The sequence below is a fragment of the Micromys minutus genome (genome assembly GCF_963924665.1).
Source record: "Micromys minutus genome assembly, chromosome: 3".
NCBI classification, from domain to species: Eukaryota; Metazoa; Chordata; class Mammalia; order Rodentia; family Muridae; genus Micromys; species Micromys minutus.
In genome coordinates, this window is record NC_137972.1 from 22,693,750 (window position 1) to 22,705,759 (window position 12,010).

The 12,010-nt window shown below is 36.2% G+C and overlaps 1 protein-coding gene across 1 annotated transcript in view; it reads right to left on the reverse strand.

Annotated features, from left to right (window-relative positions):
* Positions 1-535: 535 nt before the first annotated feature.
* Positions 536-12,010, reverse strand: part of LOC308418686 (vomeronasal type-2 receptor 26-like) — a gene marked incomplete at both ends in the record, with an annotated part of 49,424 nt that continues 37,949 nt past the window's right edge. The window contains one exon of the mRNA XM_080914102.1: positions 536-1,428. Coding sequence (XP_080770228.1) covers positions 536-1,428 — 893 coding nt within the window. The remainder of the gene's footprint in view (positions 1,429-12,010) is intronic.

Consider the following 12,010-nt stretch of genomic DNA (forward strand, 5'->3'; position numbering starts at 1 on the left):
TTAATGAATATAGTCACCACACATATGACTTATAGAGAAGAAGCACATTAACATTTAAACATCTGATATTCTTGTTTCCACACAAATGATTTACTCTCAATCTTATACTTAATCTTTTCTAATCCTGTCACAAAATGTGTGTGTGAGAGAGAGAGACAGAGAGACAGAGAGACAGAGAGAAGAGAGTGAGAGCAAGTGAGAGAGTCAGAGAGAGAGAGAGAGAGAGAGAGAGAGAGACAGAGAGAGAGAGAGAGAGAGAGAGAGAGAGAGAGAGAGAGAGAGAGAGAGAGAGAGAACTGCAATTTAAATAAACAGCAAGTAGAGAAACAAAACTCTCTTCTAGCTGGAAACTCACTAACCTGAGGTGACTTATTTCAGTGTCACTAGTTGGCTCCAAGGATTGCAGGGATACTTGAAAAACACAGCAGTTTCTATTGTTTGGTGAAGTGCATTGACTTTAAACCTCTACTTTGAATATTTCTACCTGATTCATTTTACACAGATCACAATAAATTCTATTGTCTTAAAAAGGACGTCATTTAAAAAACTTATTTCTTGAATGGCCACCTGACTTCAGTATGATCACATAGCATTTGGGAAGAAATATACAGCTCAGTAAACCAGCACTTGATGCCAGAATTGAAAGAACTTCCACGGCCACCATGGTTTTACCTTTTGAGCTCAGGTAAGTGGGTACAAAAGAAATCCATACACTGCAGAAAACCAGCATGCTGAACGTGATTGTTTTTGCCTCATTGAAGCTGTCAGGTAGCCTTCTTGCCAGAAAGGCAATAAGCAAGCTCAGACTGGCCAGAAAGCCCAAGTACCCCAGAACGCAGTAGAAGGCGATGGTGGAGCCCTCGTTACACAAGAGGATGATTTGCCCAAACTCTGACTGCATGTCGACATCCGGGAAAGGGGGATAGGTTCCCAGCCAGACTGCGCAGATGCACACTTGAATGATGGAACCACAGAAGACTATAGCATTTGAGAGTCGGGTCACCATCCACATTTTTAAGGTGCTTCCTGGTTTTGTAGCTCTGAATGCCACAACCACAATGAACGTCTTTGCCAAGATAGCAGAAACAGTCACAGAAAATACAACCCCAAAAATCATTTGTCTCAAGACACAAGTGAGTGTTCTAGGTTGGCCAATGAATAGTAATGAGCAAAAGAAACAGAGCATTAGAGAAACCAGGAGGAGATAACTGAGATTTCTGTTATTTGCTCTGACAATGGGTGTATCCCGATAGCAGATAAATAATCCTAAAATCAAGGCTGAAAAGCCAGATAAACTAATGGCCACAGAGACTAAAAGAGCTCCCAGATTATCTTCATGGGACAAAAATACGGTAATTTTAGGGAGACACTGATTCCTCTCTGTATTTGGATACTGATCGTCAGGACACTTAATGCACTGATCCATATCTGAAAGGGAAGCAGTTTGGTTTATTGCATTCTATTCCCCAGAAGTATCTATAGGATGCATATCTTGTGCAAAACCATTGTTTTATTATGGAGGTAATGTCTCTGGTTATATTCACTGAACCATAATATTGAAATGCAATATTTAAAATAGTTATTTTTTTAGAAGAGTAAAATCTAGATACACTGTATGTATTATATATTTATGACATTAGTGTACTTAAACAATATGAGACAATAAGAAATCTAGAAATGACGTTGAGGGGAAATTACACAATGTGAAAATTATATTTGATTATAGGGAAAACTAAGAAAAATTTCATTTGTAAGCTTTTAGTGTTTTCTTTTTCTTCCCTTTGTTTTTTAGAAATAATTCATTGCTTGAGAATTTTGTATATGCATATGATGCATTTTGATCAATTCTACAACCAGTCCTCCTAAAACTCCTCTCTCTCTCCTTCCCACCATTATTTTTCTTAAGTTTACTTTTTTTTTCCTCACTGAGTTCACTTAATCCTGCCTGTATGCATCTCAATATAGGCCATCTACCAAAACATGGGCAGCCTATCAGGACCACATATTTTAAACAAATAAATAAACACACACACACACACACACACACACACACACACACACACACACCCACACCCACACACACACAATCTGATTCCCTCCAGGAGCTATCTATTATCACTTCATTCTAGCTAAGAGTGATAATTTATTATTTTGTCCCCCATCCATTCTAGGGTTTTGTCTGACTTTATCTGGCTTGATATGGTGTATGCCTCTCTGAGTCTGTGTGCTCAAGTACCCTGTCATGTCTGACAAATTATACTTCACTATAGGTGTCCCTTCTCTGGGTTTTATGGCTCTCTACCTTTTTAATGCCATAATCCTTGATGTTCTTATCCTTGTGAACTCTTGGCTTTAATGAAAAGTGACAGGAAACCTCTACAAGCTAAAAATTAGCAGTTAATCTGCTGAGATGGTTTTACCATATACTGTCAAGTCAACATGGATTTGTATTCTAGTCAAGTCTGAAGAAATTACATGTAAGAAAAGATTTCTGCTATTAATGTGCATTTCCTCTTATTTTGCACACACACACAAAGACATATACATATATACAAACACACCCACTTATCACCAAGTACTAGCATTTTGGGGAAGATTTCTGGAGATCAATGAAGATGTAGTCTCTTGTAGTGATTCTATATAGACAAATACATGACTTCTTAATTATTAATCAAGATTCTGTAAGAATCCCTAAAATTATATTGGTAATTATTAAGCTCCTTATAATAGGACTGTTATTAAATTTTTTCTGATATTAAAACTGTAATTAGAACTCTGTCAGTCTTTTAGTATCAAAATAATAAGCAATAGAAACAGGCATCTATTACTTAGAGCACATTCCAATAGGTTGTTAAACAATGAACCAAAGGTAATGAAAAGAGAACTAATGATTTGGAGTAAGTGCAAGAACAGAAGATCAAATATTGACTGGAACTATTTATACCAAAATTCAGTAATCACTTAGTCAAAAAATTAGGGATTTTAAATTTCAATGAATCCATAGTATTATTCCCGGGAATGAATGTTGAGTACCAATGGATACATATGTAAACAATACCTATTGTAAACTTATTTAATTTATGATTTGAATTTATGGTTGAACTTTTATTAAAAAAATGAAGAAAAGATGGTTGTAAAAATCAAGTGATCTATTCCACTAGAAATGGTACAAAAATCTAGGAAAGAATACGTTGTATGCAATTATTACATCAAAGCAGGGTAGCGGGCAAGATGGGAAGAAGGACATCATAGTAGAATAACTTAGAAATAAAAGGGGACTTAGAAATTAAGGGGAAACTTAAAATCTAAAAGGGAATGTAGAAATTAAAAAGCAACTTAGAAATTAAGAAAAAAACTTTTGATAAGAGTATTTTTGGAGGAGATGAAGTTTTTGGAGAAGAACTAAGAAATAATTATTAAAATCAATTTTGAGAGTGCTTTTTTTCCTGAGACTTTCAGTAGCAGGCTGAGAGTCCTAGCCTCCAGGTTCCTTCCGAGATAAAAACAAAGGCTACTTTACTCAATCCTCAGAAGTTTTACTATGAGGTGCTAAATGCCTGCACTCTCTGGCCTCAAGAGTAACTGAGAGTAAGGCCAGCTATCACTTCAAAGACTTAAGACTGGTAAATATGTATACATATATGTCTATATATATATATATATATATATATATATATATATGTGTGTGTGTGTGTGTGTGTGTGTGTGTTTGTGTGTGTGTGTGTGTGTGTGTTTGTGTGTGTGTGTGTGTGTATGTATATATATGTATGTATATGTATATATAAACATATACTATATACACAAAGCTCTAAACATTTCACTTGAACAATTCTTGCCAGTCCTTGACACTCTTTACTCTCTTTCCCCCTCAGATATCCCCGGGAGACAACCAGTCTGCCAGAGCAGACCTCTGACAGGACAGCCTAGAAAAAAAAAAACCTTCCTAACATTTACTTACATCTATGTTTAGAATCTGTGCTATTTTTTTGTTTTTTGATTTCAATTGTTTTAAAAATAATGGTGGATTTTGCCACTGGGAACAGCGGAGATCCAGGGACACAGGCCTGATGAGACTGTGCTCTGTGTAGCCAAAGCACAGAAAGGGCCAGGCTAAGCATACTGAAAATACTGCTCTCCAGTTTGTTCAGGGGAGCAGGAACTCTGCCACAGTGATTTGGTATCTGCCTGGAAAGCCTTTGCGTGCACACCAAATGCTCAAGATATTCGCCACCTGGAACAGACAAGATCCAAGGACACAGGCCTGGTGAGACTGCCTCTCGAGTAGCCAAAGCACAAAGAGGTCTAGGCCAAGCATCCAGAGAACGAGGCCCTCTCTTTGGATCAAGAGAGCAGGAGCCATGGAATAAGGACTTGGTATCAGTCCTGATAGCCATTGTGTGTCGACCTAACACTCAGGCCATTTGCAACCAGGAACTGGGGAGATCCAGGGACACAGGTCTGGCGAGACTGTGCTGTGAGTAGCCAAAGCACAGAGAGGTCTTGGGTTAGCATGCAGAAAACGTGGCCCTCTGGTTCAGTGGAGCTGGAACTCTGGCATAAAGAATTGGGATCTGCAAGGAAAGCCTTCCCCCAAAGTCTATACACACAGGCCCACAGTAAATCACAAGCCCTTGTCAGTGGGAGCCTGGTATTGCCCGAGAAAGGATGTACTTGAAGTTAAACTCTACAGACCCCCTTAAACCTAGAATAGATAGGTGTCTGACAGATTGGCCCAGCAGAGCAAATTGGGAGTTCTCAATGTGCAGAAAGAACTGTGCTATTGGGAAAGGGTCTGTAGTGGACTAGAGAAAGAGCCAGGTCTCTTCCGCTAGTACTGAGGACCTGTGGGCACAGTGCTGAGCTACGAGAAAATTCTCATAAGGGCTCCCACATCTGAGCCCATAAAGACAGAGCTGAGTCACTGGTAACAGAACTCACTTTTTGCCCATCAAAAGTTAAAACAGAGTATCAGTTTTTCTCCTGAAAATCTTGGGCTCTCAGATACACAGGAGAGACATGTACCAATTACTCACACCAGGACCACGATTAATCACAGACAACAATTTGGCAAGAGGAAAGCAAAAGAACTTAAGCAATGGAAACCAAGAAAACCTGGCAACATCAGAACATAGCTCTCCTGTCACAGCAAGCAGCAGAATGCCAAACACTCCAGAAAAAGAAGACTCAGACCTGAAATCATACCTCAAGATGATAATGTAGATCTTTTAGTAGAGCATCAATAACTCACTTAAACAAAAATGGGAGGACAACCATAAAGAATTGGAAACTTTTAAATAGTAAATAGAAAAAACACTCAAAGAAATCAAAGAACTAGAGAAAAATAGAACCAAAGAGATGAAGGAATTAAAAATGGAAATAGAAACAATAAAGAAAACACTAAAAAAGACAACCCTGGAGGTGGAAAACCAGAAAAGGAATTCAGGAGTCAAAGATGCAAGCACCTCTAACAAACTAGAAGAAATAGAAGAGAGAATCTCAGGAGTGAAGGCAACATTGAAAACATAGACAAAACAGTCAAAGAAGATACAAAAGCCAAAAGGCTTCTATCCATAATGTTCAGGAGATCCAGGACACAAAGAGAAGACCAAATCTAATATAATGGGAATAGAAGAGGGTGAAGAATATCAACTAAGAGGCACAGTAAATATCTTCAGCAAAACTGTAGAAGAATACTTCCATACCCTTAAGTATGAGATGACCATGAGCATAAAATAAACGTACAGAACTCCAAATAAGTGGATCAGAAAATAAATTCTTCCTGACACATAATAGTCAAAACACCAAGTGTGCAAAATGAAGAAAGAATACTAAATGCAGTAAGGGAAAAAGGTCATGTAAGACATAAAAGCAGACAAATCAGAATTACACCAGACTTCTCAACAGAAATTATGAAAGCTAGAAGATCCTGGACAGACATCATACAGACCCTAAGAGAAGACAAGCATCAGCCCCGGCAGCTGTATCCAGGAAAACTCTCAATCACCTTTGATGGAGAGACCAAGATATTCTAGGACATAACTAAATTACACAATATCTGATCACAAATCCAGCACTACAAAGAATAATAGGTGAATGTAAGCCTAGCCTTTAATTATAAGTCATCTCAACACAACCCTGAGATTAAACTTCACACAAACCGTAATGGCTAAGATAAAAAATTCAGAAAACAGCAGATTTTGGTAAGGATGTAGAGAATAAGAATACTCCTCCACTCGTGGTGTGGTTATAAACTTGTACAACCCCTGTGGAAATTAGTCTGGCAATTTCTCAGAAAATTGAACATAGTCCTACCTGAAGACCTAGTTATTCCACTTCTGGGCATATGACCCAGAGAAGCTCCAACATACAACAAAGACACATGCACCACAATGTTCATAGCAGCCCTATTTATAGTAGCCAGAAGATGGAAAGAACCCAGATTTCCTTCAGTAGATTAATGGATACAAAAATTGTGGTATATTTACACAATGGAGTACTAGTCAGCTATCATAAACAATGACTTTATGAAATTCTTAAGAAAATGGATGCATCTAGAGAATATCATCCTGAGTGAGGTAACCCAGTCAAAAAATCAAACATAATATGCAGTCACTGATAATTGGATACTAACCCCAGATAGCCCTGAACACCCCAGAATCAACTCACAGTCTTTATGAAGTTCATGAAAAAGAAACAGAAAAACAATTATGCTTAATCTTTACACACCAAGAAATCTTTGACTATTTCTAGGTTACAGCTTGTTTTACATGTACTTTATGTTCATTGTAACTAGTAAGATTTTAATACATACTATTAAACCTTTAAAAAATCAAGTGCTGACAAAAATGTATTCACATATTTTATGCATAAATGCTTAAAATCTGTACATGTACCTTTGTTTTTTAAAATAAAGTTGTTAAAATAATTGGTGGAAAACCTACTACAAGGAGGGAAACTACATAGTAGTAAAAACAAGTATATAAATAAGCAAGAAATCCAAAAGAAGAAAGATACACAGGCACAATTCTACCACTAATAGCAAAAATATCAGGAAACAGTAACCACTATTCCTTCATATCTGTTAACATAAATGACTAAATTCCCCAATAAAAAGACATGGGCTAGAAGACTGGATACAAAAACAGAATCCAGCATTTTGATGCATACAGGAAACTCATGTCAGAGACAAAGACAGACACTATCTCAGAGTAAAAGGTTGGAAAAACCTTTCAAGAAAACAGCTCCAAGAAAAAGCTGGAGTACCTATTCTAATATTTAATAAAGTTGATTTTCAACCAAAAGTTATCAGAAAAGAAGAAAATTACACGTTTTACTCATTACAGGGAAAATTTATCAGGAAGAACTCTCAATCCTTAAGATATATGGTCCAAATACAAGAGTAACCATATTCATAAAAGAAATCCTACTAATGCTCAAAAAATACATTGGACCAAACACAATAATACTGGGAGACCTCAATAGCACACTCTTAACAAAAGACAGATAATGGACGCAGAAACTGAACAAGGACACAGTGAAACTCACAGAGGTTTAGAACCAATTGGAATTAATAGACATCTACAGAATATTTCACCTTAAAAAAAAGAATACACCTTCTCAGCACCTCATGGCACCTTCTCCACAAATGATCATATAATCGGTCACACAACAAACCTCAATAGATATAAGATTGGAGCACTCCCATGAAACCTAGCAGATCACCATGGACTAAGGCTGATCTTTAGTAACAACAAATACAACAAAAAGCCCATATACACATTGAAACTGAATAATGCTCTATTAAATGAGAGCATGGTCAAAAAAGAAAAACAGAAAGAAATTAAGGATTTTCTACAATTTAATAGAAACAAAAGCACGACATTCCCAAACATGTGGGATACAATGAAAGCAGCTAAGAGAAAATCTCATAGCTCTGAATGCTTCCAAAAAGAAACTGGAGCAATCATACATGAGCAACTTGATAGCACAGTTGAAAACTCTAGAACAAAAAGAAGCAGATAAACCGAAGAGGAAAGATGGCAAGAAATAATCAAACTCAGAGCAGAAATTGAATAAATAGAAACAAAACCATTAAAAGAATCAACAAAATCAGGAGCTGGTTCTTTGAGAAAATGAACACTATTGATAAATCCTTAGCCAGACAAACTAGAGGGCAAAAAGAGAGTATTCAAATTAACAAAATCAAAAAGGAAAGTGGAGATATAACATCTGAAACTGAGGATATTTCAGAAACCATCAGATGCTACTACAAAAGGCTATACTCAACAGACCTGGAAAATATGGAGGAAATGGATGAATTCTTAGACAGATACCAGATACTAAAATTAAACAGGATCAGGTAAACCATCTAAATATTTCCATAAGACCTACAGAAATAGATGCAGTCATCAAAAGCGTTCCAAAAAAAAAAAAAAAAAAAAAAAAAAAAAAAATAAGCCCAGGTCCAGATGGGTTCAATGCAGAGTTATACCAGACATTTATTGACCACATAATATTAATACCTTCCAACTATTTCACAAAATACCATCAGATGGAACACTACCTAACTCATTTTTTGAGGCCACAATAACCCTTGTTCCTAAACCACACAAAGGCCCTACATGGAAAGAGAACTTCAGACCAATCTCCCTTATGAACATTGATGCTAAAATACTCAATGAAATCTTTTCAAATCGAATCCAAGATCACTTCAAAAGGATCATTCACCATGATTAAGTAGGCTTCATTCTTGGGATGCAGTGATTATTTAATATACAGGAATTCATCAAAGTCATCTACCATATAAACAAACTCAAAGAGAAATACCACATGTCCATCTCACTAGATGCTGAGAAAGCATTTGACAAAATTCAACACCATTTTTTGTTAAAAGTCTTGGAAAGAACAGGAGTCCAAGACCCATACCTAAACATAATAAAAGCAATATACAGCAAACCATTAAACAACATCAAACTTAATGGTGAGAAACTTGAAGCAATCTTACTAAAATCAGGGACTAGACACACCTACACACTCTTCCCCTACCTATTCAACATAGTTCTGGAAATCCTGGTGAGAGCAATCAGACAGCAAAGGAAATCAAAGGGATATAAATTGGAAAGGAAGAAGTAAAAACATCACTATTTGCAGATGACATGATAGTGTACTTATGCGACCCCACAAATTCCACCAGAGAACTCCTACAGCCGATGAACAAGTTCAGCAAAGTGGCTGGATATAAAATTAACTCAAATAAATCAGTACCCTTACTCTACTCAAGGACAAATATATGCAGAAAGAAATTAGGGAAAAGAAACCCTTTATAATATTCACAAACAACATGAAATACCTGGGTGTGACACTAACTAAGCAAGTGAAGGACCTGTATGATAAGAACTTCAAATCTCTGATGAAGGAAATCAAGGAAGATCTCAGAAGATGGAAAGATCTCCTATGCTCATGGATTTGAAGGATCAACATTGTAAATTGGCCATCTTACCAAAAGCAATCTATAGATTCAATGCAATCCCCATCAAAATGTCAACCCAAATCTTCATAGTGTTGGAAAGAGCAATGTACAATTTCATCTGGAATAACTAAAAACCTAGAATATCGAAATCCATCCTCTACAATAAGAAAACATCTGTGGGAATCACCATTCCTGACCTCAAGCTATATTACAAGCAAATTGTGTTAAAAACTGCATGGTAGTGGTACAGAATTAGGCTTGTCGATAAAAGAATAGAATAAAAGATCCAGAAATGAACCCTCTCACATATTGCCACTTGATTTCTGACAAAGGAGCTATAAACATTCAATGAAAAAAGGAGAGCTTCTTTAACAAACAGTGTTGACCTAGAACTTAGCATGCAGAGGCATGAAAATACAACCTTTCTTATTTCTTTGTACAAAGCTCAAGTGCAAGTGGATCATAGATCTCCACATTAAACCAGGTACATTGAAACTATTAGAAGAGAAACTTAGAACAGTTAGGCACAGGGTAAAACATCCTGAACAGAACACAAATGGCTTGTGCTCTAAGCTGAGAAATGGGACTTAATGAGATTTTAACATTTCTGTAAGACTAAGGACACTGTAAAGAAAACAGAAAGACAGCCAACAGATTGGGAAAAGATCTTTACTAACCCCATATCTTATAGATACCTAACATTCAAGTTATACAAAGAACTCAAGATATTAGACATCATAGAATCAAACAACTTTATTTAATATTTGGGTACAGAGCTAAACAAAAAGTTCTCATTTGAGGAATATTGAATGGCTGAGAAGCATTTAAGCTAGTGATAGGCATTCTTAGTCATTGGGGAAATGCAAATCAAAACAAACTTGAGATTCCACCTTACACCAGTCAGAATGGCTAAGCTCAAAAACTTGAAGACAGCAGATGTTGGCAAGGATGTGGAGAAAGTGGAACACTCCTCCACTCTTGTTGAAGTTGTAAACTGGTACAACCATTATGGAAATCATTCTGGCGTTTTCTCAGAAAATTGGACATAATACTACCTGAAGACCTATTTATTCCACTTCTAGGCATATACCCCAGAGATGCTCCAACATACAATAAAGAAACATTAACCATAATGTTCAAAGAAGCCCTATTTATAACAGCCAGAACCTGGACCAAACCCAGACATCCTTCACTAGATGAATACATACAAAAATTGTGGTATATTTATACAATGGAGAACTACTCAGCTATCAGAAACGACTTTATGAAATTCCTAAGAAAATGGGTCTATCTAGAGAATATCATCCTGAGTGAGGTAAACCAGTCACAAAAGAACAGACATAATATTTAGTCACTGATAATTGGATTCTAACCCCAGAAAGCTCTGAAATCCCCAGAAACAACTCACAGGATATATGAAGCTAAAAAAGAAGAAGAAGAAGAAGAAGAAGAAGAAGAAGAAGAAGAAGAAGAAGAAGAAGAAGAAGAAGAAGAAGAAGAAGAAGAAGAAGAAGAAGAAGAAGAAGAAGAAAAGAAACCCTCAGTCCTTCTTTCGAAAAAAAATACGTGTAATAGTAAAGTACCCTCTCAGTGTGTGGTACACTTGGACCTTAAATCATTAATAGTCCGAGAGCTAAGATAATAGCCTAGTGGTAATTTTTCATATTCACAGATAATTATTCTTAATCTATACTCAGCAAGAAATCTGTTTCCATGTTACATTCTGTTCTACATATATTTCATGCTTATGGTAACTAGTGGGATTTCAATGCATGCTATCAAACTTCTAAAAGAATTAAGTACTAAAAATATATTTATATAATGTTATACCAAAATGCCTTTAAAATCATTATATGTATCCCTCTTTAAAAAATAAAGTGGCAATTAAAATAAAATAATGCTGAAGACAATACATTTTAGGTGAAAGTTTTTTTGGGGGATAAAATATGCTCACTTTGGTGACTTCCTTAATTTCGTTCATTTATTGAACTTAATTAGAAATTTATTAAAGAAAAACAATTTTGCACTTTATTTTCAACAAATATTCATCAAATATATTTAAGTTACTGGAGTTTACTATTGTTTTACAGAAAGATTTGGTAATCTTCACAAAATGTCTTTTGTAATAAAGAAACAGGTAGAGGTATATCTTTGAATATTTAAAGCCTATGCAGTGAAACGGGAAGTCTAATTCACTAAGCTGAGACTTCATTCCCTCTCAAAGACACTTGCCTCGGACCTGTCTTTATTTAGAAATATGATTACAGCAAGACACCATACTGCACACCTGTAATCCTGCACTCTGAAAGGTGAACATCCAGCCTGGGTGGAGATCAAGATTTTTATTTGTTTTTTTCTTTGTTTTTCAGGACAGGATTTTTCTGTGTAGCCCTACCTGTACTCTAACTCATTCTGAGGACCAGGCTGAACTTGATTACAGAGATCCACCCACTGAGTTCTAGGATTAAAATTTTTGCCACCTTCATCCAGCAAGAAGTTGTTTTAAATGAATAGGTGTTAGCTATATTACTGTAACTGTGA